The 16,268-nt window shown below is 36.6% G+C and overlaps 1 protein-coding gene across 5 annotated transcripts in view; it reads left to right on the top strand.

Moving 5' to 3' along the window:
* SMARCA1 (SNF2 related chromatin remodeling ATPase 1) overlaps positions 1-16,268 on the top strand; it is a gene marked incomplete at its 5' end in the record, with an annotated part of 154,916 nt that overhangs the window by 16,743 nt on the left and 121,905 nt on the right. For 3 of the 5 annotated variants that reach the window (XR_014327117.1, XM_082864640.1, XM_082864641.1), the window contains 8 exons: positions 3,353-3,462; positions 4,962-5,188; positions 6,290-6,411; positions 9,173-9,208; positions 10,128-10,280; positions 12,543-12,675; positions 13,257-13,405; positions 15,568-15,687. Coding sequence is in view for 3 of the 5 variants with exons in the window: in XM_082864640.1 (XP_082720766.1) it covers positions 3,353-3,462; positions 4,962-5,188; positions 6,290-6,411; positions 9,173-9,208; positions 10,128-10,280; positions 12,543-12,675; positions 13,257-13,405; positions 15,568-15,687 (1,050 nt within the window). The remainder of the gene's footprint in view (positions 1-3,352; positions 3,463-4,961; positions 5,189-6,289; positions 6,412-9,172; positions 9,209-10,127; positions 10,281-12,542; positions 12,676-13,256; positions 13,406-15,567; positions 15,688-16,268) is intronic. The other 2 variants (XR_014327116.1, XM_082864642.1) reach the window with 1 other exon arrangement.

Genomic DNA, 16,268 nt, shown 5'->3' with positions numbered 1-16,268 from the left:
TACCCCACAGGTCCTTGAGATTGCATCAGTATTCTCTTAGTTCCCCAATGCCATTTCAAAACCACTGCTTCTCCACTGTCATGTGTAAAACTCTTCCTTTGAGGCTCAAGTTATCTTGCAAGTCCATCCTCCGTCCATTCTTTTCTCTGTCATCTACTCATTACCAGGTGACCCCCTCACATTCATTGAACACCAGTTTCCCCTTCTTTGTTAACAGCTTCTTGTATCCTTCTCTTTCACTCATATTACTCCATTTGTATCTGTCCTGTTATCTCACAGAGATATCCAGTGCCTGGACTCCTGCTTTACCCCCATCTGTCAGACCATTTCTGTTACATTTTCTGTATGCAGCAATGAGCCCATGTTCTATCACTTGAACCACTTTTTTTTTTTGCCAATATCTCAAACTCCCTTGCTCTCTTGATCTGCCATTTCTGCCCTAAAAGCCCTAAACTGGAATTATGTAACTGTCCTATGGGTTTGAATTCTGCTTCTACAACTTACTAGCAGAGTGACCTGCTCTGTACTGGGGCTGCTCAACACTGATAAAGGAGATTACACCCACTGTACAGGTTGGAGCCACTACAGTTTCATGTTCCCTAACGTAAGCTAGGATTTGATGATGTTGGTGATCCTTCAACATGGCCTTCCTCAGCATTCTTTCTCATTTCCTAGAACAGCTATTTCAGACTTTCCCCAGTCTCCCCAAGACCTCTAACCCAGGTGTTCCCTGCCCTCCTCCTTTCTCAGCAAGTACCATCATTCCTTTCTCAAAGAGAAAATAGAAGACATTAGGTAGGAACTCCTTCAAGGATATCCATCTTCCAAGGATATCTGCATCTGTGTTACCTCTGTTTGAGTGGAAGAGGTCTTCTTTCTCCCAGCAATGGCTAATTGTTCCAACGTGAACCCTGGATCTCATCTTTTCCTGTTTCCTTATGGACTTTTCCCCTTGATTTATCCTTTTTATTGACTGAATTTTCTACCTCTCCTTCCATGTTGGCTCTTTTCCTTCAACAGGTAAATATGCTCAATTATCTCCCTTATTAAATCCTAACCCACACTTAGATGCCCCCACCTCACATACACAGAACAGTACTCCCTCAACACTTTGTCCTTCTCGAGCTGTGATTCTGGTTTATTACCTTGATGGCTAAGCTATTTGAAAGTTTAGTTTATCCCCTCTATCTCCACCACCAAATCTCCTATTTGCTCCTTTTTTTTTTTTTTGGCCGCACCATGCGGCATGTGGGATATTAGTTCTCGACCAGTGATCAAACCTCTGCCCCCTGCATTGGAAGTGTGGTGTCTCAACCACTGGACCTCCAGGGAAGTCCCTATTCACTCTTTTTAAAAATGTACACCTATAATTTTAATTGGCTTAGTGGAGTTTTGTGAGGAAGTGGGTATAGATGCATTTGCTATTTTTTGTCTGCTGTTTTTAATGAGAGTCTCAATCTTTCTTTACAGATAATACTAAAAAAAAAAAAAAACCCCATGTATTGTCCACTTCTCCCTCTCTCCCCCTACCCTGGAAAAATGTAAACTTGGTGTGGCAGAGACCCTGTCTATTTTCCACCACATTGTGCCCTGTGTGCCTGGTCCAGAGTAACTGCTCATTAAACATTTATTGACTTGAAGCCCTAACAGTCATCATGCTTTATGTAAATATTTATTTAGAGTTAAACAGAACAAGTCCAGAAACAAATGACCTTATGTAATAGGGAATTTATTGCAAGAATGCAGAGGAGTAGAAGACAAATCTTCCAAGAATCTTGTAACACAAGTTGTAGTACAGCTGGGCCTCTGATAGCACGAACTTGGTCAACTCTGGGGAATGTTTACTCTGTCTCTGGTGGGTCCTATTCACTCCTGAATCCATTGACCACTAGAGTTTATCCATTAAATACAATTGAAACTTACTTAACAAGTGTTGTGATTTCAGTTACTTAGTTCAGGGTATACCTTTTGGTCAGTGCCCTAGCGTCTCTGTAATATTTAGTACCGCTAACCACTCCTGCTTTAAGAGCTTTCTGTTTAGTGTCTGGGGTATGGGATGGATTTTCTCTTACCTCTTTGGCTATTCTTTTCAGTCCCAACCATGGTCTTTTCTTTCTCTGTCCCTGAAAGTTTAGTGTTTCATAGGGCTTTGTCTTTGGCTTCCTTTTTCATATGTGCTCTCCCTGGGGGTTCACTCCCATAGTTTCAGCTACCACCTCTATACTTATAACTCCCAAATTTCTCTCTCCTTGTCTCTCTCCTAAGCTCTAGACTTACATATCCCACTGCCTTTTGAGTCTTCTGCCTAAATGTCTCACAGTCAGTTGAAACTCTTAAAAATGCCACTTAGACAAATTTAAGAGGCCCAAGCAGGAAACCAGAAGTCTTCGTTTACACTTCCCTTTTCCTTACCTCCCATGGATCTCTAGTAATAATAGCCACAGTTTACCGATGTCTACTGTGGTTAAGCTCTACACATGTACTACCACAAATTGTCACAGAAGCCTTGAAACTAGGTGTCTTTATCCCCATTTAAAAATGCTTGGCATACACAAATACCATAAATCTATATGTTTTGGATGAATGGATGAGGAAACAGGCTTGGAAAAGTTAAAAGAACTTGCCCAGCTCACAACAGCTAATCAGGGACTGAGCTGGATGTAGAATCGGCCTGATCTGGGTTTGATTTCTGCTTCTACCACTTACTAGCAAGGTGACTTTGGTGACATTACTAACATTGAAATAATTGCCTTTCCCTCAAAGATTTATTGTAAGGATTTAATACTCTATCAAGTTCATGGTGTAGTATTTGGCACATTGCAGGTGCTCTAGAGATTTTTTTTTCTTGTGATAGAATTTGCCTTGCAGGTATACACTGATTGTTTCATGTTTTTTCTCTTTTCATTCGTATCTTCCTTAACATTGAACCATTTTCTCCTCATTCATATAGTTAACCATTTTTAAATGGCTTGAATTTTTGTTTCACTTTTAGAGACTCTTGGATCCATACTCTGACTTCAGATTTCCTCTCAGGTTTAAAAATATTGTATGACAGCAGATTTTTAAAAAAAGTATATTTTGTACTTTTTCAATAGTCAATAATCTTACTGTCTTAATTTTTAATGTCTTTTCTGCCATCAAATCATGAACGTCTAATTTAGGTCCCCTATTCTGAGCCTGTAATGGGCCATTACTTGGTTCTTTTTTACCAAGAAAGTTGGCAACTGGTGTTGGTAGTGTTTTTCAGATTATACAGTGGGAAGTAAATTTCACATTAGGGTGTTGTCAATGAAATAAATGGTTTATAATATTGAATGTTTTATAAACTTTTATAAAAACTCTCACTTTTTAGGTTTTAAAACCATTTTTGTTACGGCGTATAAAAACTGATGTAGAGAAGAGCCTGCCTCCTAAAAAGGAAATCAAGATTTACTTGGGATTGAGTAAAATGCAGCGAGAATGGTGAGCTATTATATTTCCATTAGAATTTATTTATTAAAAATTGCTTGGTAGGGCTTCCCTGGTGGCGCAGTGGTTGAGAGTCCGCCTGCCGATGCAGGGGACACGGGTTCGTGCCCCGGTCCGGGAAGATCCCACATGCCGCGGAGCGGCTGGGTCCGTGAGCCATGGCCGCTGAGCCCGCGCGTCCGGAGCCTGTGCTCCGCAACGGGAGAGGCCACAACAGTGAGAGGCCCGCGAACCGGGAAAAAAAAAAAAAAAGCTTTGTAGTGGTTCAGTTGTGCCTTTAGTTCAAAAATTACATTTTTATGTTTAAATGCCAAGTTAAGTAGTTCAGATATTTTAATAGAAAATTGATGAGTATTTTATTTAACCTTTAGGAAAGAGCATGGGCCTTGGAGTCTATAGACCTGTGTTTGAGTCAGTGCTTTGCCTCTTAATAGCTACTTAGCTTGGACAAGTTATGTAATCTCAGTTTCCCTTCTGTAAAATGGGGGTAATAATACTTAGCTTATAAGGATGTTAGGGTTAAAGGGGATAATGTCACCGGCACATTTGCTAGTTATTCTTGCTTTTTCCATCAATGAAAAAAGCAAGCTTGTATTGATAAATACAAGCAGAGCAGGAAATTGACAAGAGGAGTCACAAGGAATCATAAATTTAAACATAAAATTAAACATGTTAGTAATGTAATAATGCTACTAAGAGAAGCAAAGTGTTGCTTATATAAATAAAATTAGATAATTTATAATATACAGTGACTTCTCTATTATTGAAGCCAGTATAGAGGAGTGGTAAAGAGTATATTTCTCTGGACTCAGACGTTAAGATCAAACCCTCGCTTTGTCCCTTTCTGTGGCTCTGAATAAATTGTTTCACTTCTTTTAGCTGCCTGAATTTCCATCTGTAAAATGGCAGTGACCCTAGTACTTACCTTGGAGTTGTAAAGATTTAACAAGATGATTCATATACCTGGCACTTGCACTCAGTGCAAGTTGGCCGTCGTTATAATTAAATATTATTACTGTCCAGGTGGATATGTAGGTCTGTTTTCTCCTGGGTGAAGGTCTAGAAAAGACAATAAAAATGTTTATAGGATCAGAAAAAAATGACCTATGAAGACAGGTATAAGAAATTGCAATTGTTTTTAACTCAAACAAGTAAAAGCCAGATACCAATTTTCAGCAAATATTGTAGTTATTAAATATTAATAATTATCAGATGTAGTTGTCTGAATTGTTACCAGCTGATGGCAATTTTTAGCAATGGATAAAGCAGGAGGAAATAGGTTTATAGGCAACATACAAGTTAAAATATTCAGATCGTCACTATTTTTTGGTTTTGCTGATCAAATTTAGTCTCAAATCAAATCTTTTTGTTTTTCTTTAAATAGGAATCTAAGCAGATCACCAAAGGGACATTAATTTTTTTCCAAAGGGACATTTCTTGATGGCATTAAGCCTTTATAATAGTTGATGATTAATTATAGTTTAAAATTTTAGGTATACAAAAATCCTGATGAAAGATATTGATGTTCTAAACTCTGCTGGCAAAATGGACAAGATGCGGCTCTTAAACATTCTGATGCAGCTTCGAAAGTGTTGTAATCACCCTTACCTGTTTGATGGTGCTGAACCTGGTCCACCGTATACCACTGATGAGCACATTGTTAGCAACAGTGGTAAAATGGTAGTTCTTGATAAACTGTTGGCCAAACTCAAGGAACAGGGTGAGTTACAAATCTTCAAATTAATGTGAAGTAACTTAATATTGTATATGAATAACATTTTGCATAATCATTGGTCATTCATTCATTCACTTGTTCAGCACACATTGTTGAGTATTTACTGTTTGTCAGGAATTGTCCTATGGGCTGGGTATACAAAGATGCACAAGACAACAGTCCTTGCCTTGTAGATGCTCACAGTACAGTGAGGAGGAATAGTTGCAGGTCACTGTGATAGTGCTGTGATATGCTGAGAGATTGGGAGTTGGGGAAGTCTTCACAAAGATGATGTTTGAGGTGAGCACGGGAGAATGTGTAGGAGTAAACCATGAGAAAAAGGAAGGGAAGGGTGTTCCACATCTTCAGTGAAGCAGAGGTGTGAAAGAAGGGAATGTAGAGCTTGTGGTATTTGGGTAGAGTGGCAGTGGATGAGTCTGGGAAGATGGATGGGGCCATTACAAAAGGCCTTTTACACTATGATTTAAGGAGTTTGGACTATTTTGAAGGTGGTGGGGGTGGTCATAGAACATTTGGCTGTGGACAGTGATGTGATCAGACTTGTATGTTAGGAAGAGAAGCTTGGAAGCAGCATGGGGGTGTATCTACTGAGGATGAGAGACTAGAAACATCCTCAGGATGGAGTAAAGGCAGATTTTATTTTATTTATTTATTATTTTAAAAATTTATTTTTTTTATCATTTAAATTTTATTTTATTTATTTTTTATACAGAAGGTTTTTATTAGTTATCTGTTTTATACATATTAGTGTATATATGTTGATCTCAGTCTCCCAATTCAACCCACCACTTCCTCCCTCTTGGTGTCCGGACGTTTGTTCTCTACATCTGTGTCTCTATTTCTAGTAAGGGAAGATTTTAAATCATCTCAATATGTGTGGAGGATTTTGAAGATCTTAAAAATGTGTAACTCAACAAATGCATACTTCTGTATTGTATCCCTTGAAGGTGTGTGTGTGTGTGTGGTTAGTGGAGTGTTCATGTGCTATATATTTATATTGCATATGATGTTTACTTTTATTTTTGTAACTTTCAAGTTAGTTTTACACAAGATGAACCACTTGCTTTTTTTGGTGAAATGTTTTAGGTTCAAGGGTTCTCATTTTTAGCCAGATGACTCGCTTGCTGGACATTTTGGAGGATTATTGTATGTGGCGTGGTTACGAGTATTGTCGACTGGATGGACAAACCCCACATGAAGAAAGAGAGGTGAGGAAGAGAAAATAAAACAAGACTTGAAAAATCAGAGCTCAATTAAGCCACGTTTTTCATCATTAGGTAGTTTTGAACTTTGGCCTTTTCTTTAGCTAGGTGCATTGAATTTCTCACTACCATCTCTCTCTCTTTGAGATCTTTAGCTGGACTTCCATTACACTGGCTCTTTAAAAATCTTTCTTTCCAAGGTTTTCAAAGACATCCTAAGTTATCTATTACATCCTTACCTCCTCTAATCACTGCTGTCTCTGGCCTTTTGACTACTTGTTTCTCAGTTTACTCTTTGACCCCTGATTCTATGTCATTTTCTTTTCTTGATTTGCCTCCTACATTAGAGCCTCGCCATTCATGGAGCTTAACAGTTGAGATTGTTTCAATATATGAGCAACCATAGACTCATGAGACAGTAATTTGTAAAGGGAATGATCTCAGTCTTACAGAAATTTTGTACAACTGAAATGGGACAACATAGGTGTAGGAGCTTATCATGCACTTGGATTTTGGAGTACTAAAAGGTTGGTGTGCAGGAATGAGTCACTTAGCTAATGAGGAAGCCTGCCTAGCACCCACTAGTTTTCTATAATTTGGAAATTCTTGAAGATTTTTAGATGATTTCTCATGAATGTCAGGGGTCTAATGTATTTTAAGCCCTTTAAAGCACTTTTTTTTGAGGGAGAGGGCTTTGCTAATTTATCTTCTCTTTTCTGTGATCCTTCAGGGCTCTGTCTTTGGCCTCTGTTTTAAGTCTATACTCATGCTCTGGGCAGAGATCGTGATTTCATGGTATAGTGGAAAATGCATTGAACTTGGTTTCAGAAGACCTGAACTTAACACCAACTCCACCACTATGCGTGCAAGCTATTTAATCCTCTGAGCCTCAGTATCTTTGACTCTTTATTATAAGGGTAATATTAATGCTTAGGCTTCTGTTTTCCTGACAGTGTTGTGAGGATCACTGCATATAATATGTATGAACAGAGTTTTTGTACTATGTAGTGCAGTATAGCCCACAGGTCATGAAAGTGCACACAGGCCTTTTCACCTCTCAGCTCTAGGACCCCTTCTCAGGCCACAAAGACTCTCAGCCTGTGTCCCTCTCCTTCCACAGCTGCAGTGGGCACTCTGTCCCTTGTGTGCCTCCTTAGTGAAACCTGGCATAGTGTACGATAGTGTCCACAGCAGGAGCACAGGCCCTTTTCACATTAAGGGTTTCCCTGCTACCCACTGTGGGGAAACAGTTGTGGTAATATTTATAAATGAGGACGTTTCAAAGCTTATGCTGTTCCCTGCTCTTTAGTCTTTTACCCTCTCTGAAATGGTAACTTGAATCTTTATTGGGCTTTTGCTGATTTATTCCTGGGAATGAATTTCTCCAAATCCACATTAAGCATAGTACCATTCAAGATGGCCCTTCTTCCCGGAATGAAGATGATACTAAGGCAGAAGAGTAGGTGCTTTCTGATCTCAAATAGCCAATTTGCATTTCTGTCTAATCTCTCTGCTCATGAATAATGTGGACTTTACCTAATTATGCTCCAATTATCTGGTTTCTTAAAATGTTAAATAATGTTCTCCTTTTAGAGACTTTGAATCACATGCTTTGACTTTAGATATAGCAAAGTGAGGGACTTCTCTGGCGGTCCAGTGGTTGAGACTTTGCCTTCCAGTGCAGGGGGTGCGGGTTCGATCCCTGGCTAGGGAGCTAAGATCCCACATGCCTTGCAGCCAAAAATCCAAAACATAAAATAGAAGCAATATTGTAACAAATTCAATGAAGACTTTAAAAACGGTCCACATCAAAAAAAAAAATCTTTAAAACAAAAAAGATATAGCAAAGTGAGAGCTGTTCGTTTTGTTTTGGAAATGTCCTGCCTTCCCATTATGTTGTTGTTCAGACAAGCATTTCATCTATTTTCCTAGTAAGAAGGGGAAGACTACCTTTAATTCCTTACTCGATTCATTTGCGAGCTGTTAATAAGCAATTCTTTCTCAATAGCAGCTGGATTTGCCCTTTCTCCATTGCTACAGCTAAATACAGCTAGCTCCTCACTTTTATGGGGAAAGGAACTAACATTTGTCAAGCAACGACTATGAGCTAGGCAACTTAGAGTTCCAGCTGAATTCTCCCAGCAGCCCAGTAAAGTATTGGCATAATTTTCTCCACTTGAAACTGTGTCTCAGAGAGGTTAAATGCTTGCTGAGAACCACATGTGTAATAAATGGTAGAGTTATGATTCACGCTCAGGTTTTTGCTATTTCCTCTACACCAAATTGCCTCTCACTACACCATGCTGCTTTCTATACTGCCCCCTCTACATGCTGTATGGACTGCGGCAGAGTCACCTTCTCTGTCTGCAACTTTTGACCATGCCATTCCATAGAACTTCCTGTATTTTGCGATTATGAAAGTAATATATGATTGCCAAGGAAATCTTGAGAAGAAAAGTATTTCTGGCCAATATTTTTATGCATATATAATATATAAATAATTAATATTATACTCTATGCACTACATATGAAGTTCAGTATCCTGATACTTTTTACTCAACATTATATTGTACTTTCCTATATCAGTAAAAAAATCATTGTAAAAATAATTTTAGTGTGATATTTCATCCTGTGGACATACAATAAATAATTTATCCCCCTATTGTTGATCATTCAGGTTGTTTCCAATTTTTCACTATTATAAATAATGCTTAAGTAAAAGTCCTTATACATAAATCTTTGTGCCCATCTCTGATTATTTCCTTAGGATAAATTCCTAGAAGTGGAATTACTGGGTCAAAGGGTATGAACACTTTTAAGACTCTTGATGCATATTGCCAAATTGCTTTCCAGAAAGGTTGTACCAATTTACACTCCCAGCAGCAATGTATGAGAGTGCCCGTCTCACCGCCCCCTCGTCAACATTGAGTATATCATTTTTTTAATCTTTAAAAAATGGTATTATGTTGTTTTAATTTGCATTTATTTGATTACTAGTGAGATTGAACATTATTCTTGTGTTTATTAGCCATTCGTACTTGTTCTTTTGTGTACTGTCCTTTTTTTTCTCATTTTTCTATTGCGGTCTTAGTGTTTCTTTCTAATTAATTTGTATGAGATCTTTATATAGCAAGGATATTAACATCCTATTAATTTTTAAGACTCTTCACTGAATATCCCTGGATTACCTTCCTGATTTTCCTCATTACTTCCCTGTTTGCTCCTTTTCACCATATGGAAATAAACCTACTTACCTTTCCCTCTATCTGTTGCTCTCATTCCCATTTCTAAACTTTTATCTCTCTTGGTTGGTCTTCTATACCTTCTTTATTAATTCTTCATAAATTAATGGGAATGAAGTTGAGATATCTGACATTTTACCCCCTAGATATATTTTAGCTCCCACTCAATTAAAACATTTTCACTATTATTATTTTAAAATAATTTAAATGATTGATTACTTGCTTAGTTAAATTTGTCTTTGTGATTGTTCTTTTTATTGATGTAAGCTTCTAAAGGTTAGGAACGTTATGTAATACACTTTTTACTGTACACATAGTACAGTTTATAGATAGATGCTTAAATATTTTTGAAGATGGAAGAATATTACAAAGTGGGGTTTTGAGCATGCATGTTAAAATGTTTATTTCTTTCTTAAGGACTCCGGTAATATAATTTGATTTTTCTCTCTTTTTCTTCCATCTCCTGTCAATTAAATAAAGGAAGCAATAGAGGCCTTTAATGTTCCTAATAGTAGCAAATTCATCTTTATGCTGAGTACCAGGGCTGGAGGTCTTGGAATTAACTTGGCAAGTGCTGATGTGGTTATACTATATGACTCAGACTGGAATCCACAGGTTGATCTACAAGCTATGGTTAGTAATCTTTAATCGTATCAGAAATTTACCTTAGCTCGGAAAACTATTGTTATTTATACAGCACAAAGGTAATTTATGATAAAAGGGTAACAACAGTCTTTGGGGGATTTTGTAGATGTTAAAATAGATTTTTCTGGAAAACAAAGTTGCTGTGCTAATTGCAAAAAACAAAACAAAAACAAATACACCCCAAGCCCAACTATAGCATTTGTGTGTTGATTTTGGCTTTTATCATGAAACAGAAATGTCATTTTTTCCCACTCCCAAATATTGAAGAGGGCACATACATATGTTTTAATGAAAAGGGTTTAAAAATTAGTCTTTCAGTATTAATTTCCTTAACAACTAAATATATTAAAATCCTTAGCACTGAAATTGGGAGAGATAGGGTTTTAATTTCTGTTATAAAACAATTGGGGCAAGAAGGTAAAAAGGTAACAAAGGAATATATTCCAGGAAAACATTTGCTACCTAAGGACACCATCAGAAACTACGCTATGTTTAAAAAAGATTCAGGGAGCTTTTCTTACCTTTCATCATGGTATCATTTATTGAACTAGAGCTACAACTTGAGTCACTGTGACTCAAGTTTTGAGATTATATATAATTTCAGAGGTAAAAAGATAAAACATAGCTATGCATTCAAAATCCCAAGAATTTATGGGACAACTGACTGTCTTTGGAAATGATTAAAGTCATATGCCAATGAGACAGAGCTTAGAAGTAGTCCCTTTTCTTTTATAATAGAGAATTGAAAATATTGACCATCGGGACATTTTAAAATCCACATGCTTTGGCATAATTGTTACTGCTTTAGGTACCAAACTGCATGTTTGATGTGACTAAGTTGGAGTAAGCCCCAGTAAGTTACAGTGTTACTGAACTGGAAAACTTACTGGTGACACTTTATTTCCTTAAAAGTGTTAGAGGATAGCTGATCTTTCACGATTTACCGATTTGAGTTTGAAATGTAAATATGTGTAGGGGTGTTGCATTCTCTCTCAGTGTGCTGTGTTGAAACTGTTACTGGCTCTAGTGTTTTTATATTTAGTACAAGGCCTGTTTCTTTGATTTTTTTTTCTCGACCAGCCTCCTCCCTTCACCTATTTGCCCTGGCAGCTTCTTGTGTTTTAAAAACACTCCCCCTGCATTGAACATTGTGGTACATGACTCTTTGAATTATGGTTTTCTCAGGGTATATGCCCAGTAGTGGGATTGCTGGGTCGTATGGTAGTTCTCTTTTTAGTTTTTTAAGGAACCTCCATACTGTTCTCCATAGTGACTGCTAAAAAAAAAAAAAAAAAAAAAAAAGGTCATGAAGAACCTAGGGGCAAGATGGGAATAAAGACACAGACCTACTAGAGAATGGACTTGAGGATACGGGGAAGGGGAAGGGGAAGCTGGGACGAAGTGAGAGAGTGGCATGGACATATATACACTACCAAACGTAAAATAGATAGCTAAGTGGGAAGCAGCTGCATAGCACAGGGAGATCAGCTCGGTGCTTTGTGACCATCTAGAGGGGTGGGATAGGGAGGGTGGGAGGGAGAGAGACGCAAGAGGGAAGAGATATGGGGACATATGTATAACTGATTCACTTTGTTATAAAGCAGAAACTAACACACCATTGTAAAGCAATTATACTCCAATAAAGATGTTTAAAACAAAAACAAAAACACTCCCCCTAGCTGTTTATATGTTATCAGAACTTGCCACCTGTCACACCTTTACCAACTGTAAACCATAGGACCAGTTCAAGACCATACAGTAAGGGTATTAATAGCCCATTAATTTTTATGACCCTTTATTACAGATCCCTGAATTGCCTCAGTAAACAGAAAGAACTGCTTGCTGATGAGAGAAAGCTGACTTTTGCCACCAAAGCAGCCCTTATTAACTAATTTGCCCCTCACTTAAAAAACTCCTTGCTAGTGTGGAAGATGTTTGTATTTAAGGGCTTAAAGTTACTTAGTAACTTAATCCAGAAGCTTTCAGCTCTCTTTAGTCCTCATCTTAAAGGGGTTTTGTCTGTTGTCCTTCTGGAAATTTCCATTAATGGTACGGCAGAATATTTGCAGATTTCTGTGTTCCCAGGGGTCTCTAGATATTCTTAATATTCTTTACCCTCGTTTCAAAAATGGCAGGTCTAGAGAGATCAGGAACTAATTTTTATTTTCAGAATTTTATAGCATAAGCTGGCTATACCATACATTTTATCCAGAAGGCCCAATGTCTTATATTAGGATTTTTTTCTACTAGGATCGGGCACATCGTATCGGTCAGAAGAAGCCAGTACGTGTATTTCGTCTCATCACCGACAACACCGTTGAAGAAAGGATTGTTGAAAGAGCTGAGATAAAACTGAGACTTGACTCAATTGTCATACAACAAGGTATTTATACGTGTAAACTGAATTAGGTGTTCTTTTTGAAAAACACGTGCAATTTTCTTCAGAGGAGATTACTTTTAATGAAAGTTGACCAAAATCTGCAAACTTAGTAAAAGAAAAAAGTAAAATTAAAAAAAATGCTAATTTAAATCTGCCTATTTTGAAACCTGGCATTCAGTATATGGAGTAGGTACTTGAACATCACTAGCTTATAGCTGAATGTCAGTGGCATGTCTTTTGAAGTACTTGGTATTATTTAGCAGATAAAATGTTTGGTTTAAAAATTTTAGAACATGTATTAGAGGGTGCCTTTTCATACAGAACAATTTGATCTGAGAAATGAAGTTTGAACATGAAAAAATGTTTCTGTCCTATGTTTTAACTGAATTTTATAGAAGGAAATTCATATTGAAATAGAAGGTATGGTAGAAGAAAAACTTGCAGGGTTGTTCATTTAAAAAATTACTTTAAAGCTCACTAAAGTTTTACTTATGTTTAAATGTAGTAGTTTCTGATTAGAGCTAATATGCTATGCTTTCTCTGGAATATCATTGAATATATACAACTTTTATTTTTATTATCAGGAAGACTTATTGACCAACAGTCTAACAAGATGGCAAAAGAGGAAATGTTACAAATGATACGTCATGGAGCCACCCATGTTTTTGCTTCTAAAGAAAGTGAGCTGACAGATGAAGACATTACAACTCTTCTGGAAAGAGGGGAAAAGAAGGTTAGTTAAAATGGCATTTTGTTTTCATGATGGATTGCTTTAACATCAGTTTATTTCAGCATGATTATTGTAGTGTGTTGTTTCAAACGCATGTTTCAAATGACTCATGTTCTAAGAATTTGTAGATTTATATCCAGGGATAATTTAGGGGTTTTTTTAGTTTAATTTTTGGTGAGAAGAGTAAGAACCGGAGTTTAAAATTGAGTGACCTTATGTCTCATGTTTATAATATTGGTATTTACTCTACTTAAAAGCCCCAAAAATGTTGTGTTTAATCACTTGTATCAGGACTGCATTTTTGTGACTTTTTTGCATGGGATTATAAATTATCTACTGATACATTGTGTTAACTGAAACTTTTGTGAACATTTTGTAAAATATTAAAGCATTATTTGTTAAAGTATAATAAGCTGTTTCAGAATATTGCAATTTTGTGTTGAATTTACCTTTTTTCACAAATTATTATGGATAATTTCAAACATAAGCAAAAGTAGACAGAATAGTGTAGTGAACCCCCATGTACTTATCACCTGTTTCCAACAACCATCAACCAGTCCTGCCCCATTCACAGCCCCAGTTCATCTTCCCCCTTCCTGGATTATTTGGGAGCAAATCTCAGCCATATCATTTCAGCTGTAAATATTTCACTATGTATTTCTAAAATATAAGAACTCTTTAAAAACATAACCATGATGGCATTGTCCCACCTGAAAAACCCCAATAATTCTTTAACAGCAAAAATCCAGTTATAATTCAAATTTCCAATTATCTCAGAAGTAGCTAAGCTTTTTTAAAACTTTTTTAAAAATCAGAATGCATATAAGGTCTATACATTGTCATTGGTTGATATGTCATATGTATCCTTTTTAATCTGTAGGTTCTCCCTCCATTTATGTATTATTTCCCTGGTAATTTATTTGGTGAAGAAACTGGATTGTTTGCCTTTTGAGTTGCTCACAGTCTAGATTTTGCTGATTCCATCCCCACGGGGTATTTTACCATGTTCACTTATGTACTGTATTTCCTGTAAATTGGTCGAATTTACTTTTCAGACTATTTTTTGTTTCTGAGGCTATATCTCCATACATTTATATTATAGCCCCAGCACTTATTTATTTTATAACTGACCTCCCACCCCCCCTCTGGCAACCAGCCAATCTGTTCTCTGGGTCTATGAGTTAGGTTTTCTTTTTGTTTAGATTCCACATATCAGTGAGATCATATGGTATTTTTCTTTCTCTGTCTGACTTACTTCATTTAGCATAATAGCCTCAAGGTCCATCCACGTTGTCTCAAATGGCAGGATTTCCTTCTCTTTAATGGCTGAGTAATGTTCCATTGTATACATTTACACCACATTTTCTTTATCCATTCATCCATCGATGGACGCTTAGGTTGTTTCCATGTCTTGGCTATTGTAAATAGTGCTGTAACGAACATGGGGGTGCAGGTAGGTATCTTTTCAAGTTAGTGTCTTCATTTCCTTCAAATAAATTCCCAGGAGTGGAATTTGGAATTGCTGGATCATATGGTAGCTCTATTTTTAATTTTTTGAGGAACCTCCATACTGTTTTCTACATTGCCTTAACCAATTTACATTCCCACCGACAGTGTAGGAGGGTTCCCTTTTCTCCACATCCTCTCCAGCATTTATTATTTGTAGACTTTTTGATGATGGCCATTCTAACAGGTGTGAGGTGATATCTCATTGTAGCTTTGATTTGCATTTCCCTGACGATTAGTGATATTTAGTACCTTTTCACGTATCTGAAGCCATATGTTGGAATTTGAACAATCTTGTGTTACTGTGTTTCATGTTAGCGTGCAAATGTGTTGTTTAATCCAAGTTTGCCTTTGTTTTAGCATTAGCCATGTGTCCCATTAAAATTATGCAGCAGAAATTATAATATGGCTACATTTTCAATGACAAAAGATTTTAAAGAAAGCCTAAGTGAGAACACTTAAGAGCCATTTAAGTATTTAAAATACTTGGGGCAAATTAAATTTATATTCAAGTTTGATGTTAACATTGCATTATTACCTTGTAAATTAACAGACTGCATATTTCATATCAAAACCTGACTTTTAAAAAGATAGAAAATCCACAGATTTTTATAAGTAATTCAGTGATAATTTTCTAATTTCAATGCCTTCAACTTTAGACTGCAGAGATGAATGAACGCTTGCAGAAAATGGGAGAGTCTTCTCTGAGAAATTTTAGAATGGACACTGAACAAAGTTTGTACAAGTTTGAAGGAGAAGATTATAGAGAAAAACAGAAGGTAACTTTTTACCCTCAACCATTAGATTCTCAAATTAGCATTTCTTCCCGTAACAATTATATATTTAACAAAACACTGGCACTTACCTATCACAATACTGTGCTACAGAGTGAAAGTGATGTATGTCAAAATGATCTTATCTAAGGGCTGGTTTATTATTATTATTATTATTACCACCACCATCAACATCATTTTTGCTGTTGCTGCTACTACCACTACCACCACTTTTGTTTTTGAGAAGCAGTATAGGATGTAGTTGAGTTCCTGGATTCTAAAGCTGAAATCACAACTCGATCACTAATTGACTTAAATTTTTTTTTTAATTGAAGTATAGTTGATTTACAATGTTGTGTTACTTTTAGGTATATAGCAAAGCGATTCAGTTATACATACATATGTATTATTTTCAGATTCTTTTCCCTTATAGGTTATTACAAAATACTGAGTATAGTTCCCTGTGCTGTACAGTAGGTCTTTGTTGGTTATCTATTTTATATGTAGTACTGTGTATATGTTAATCCCAAACTCCTAATTTATCCTTCCCCTCCTTTCCCCTTTGGTAACCACAATTAAGTGACTTT

This window comes from Leucopleurus acutus, assembly GCF_964270905.1.
Source record: "Leucopleurus acutus genome assembly, chromosome: X".
NCBI lineage: Eukaryota > Metazoa > Chordata > Mammalia > Artiodactyla > Delphinidae > Leucopleurus > Leucopleurus acutus.
The sequence above is the reverse complement of the archived record's forward strand: the minus strand, read 5'-3'. Positions and strand labels throughout refer to the sequence as shown.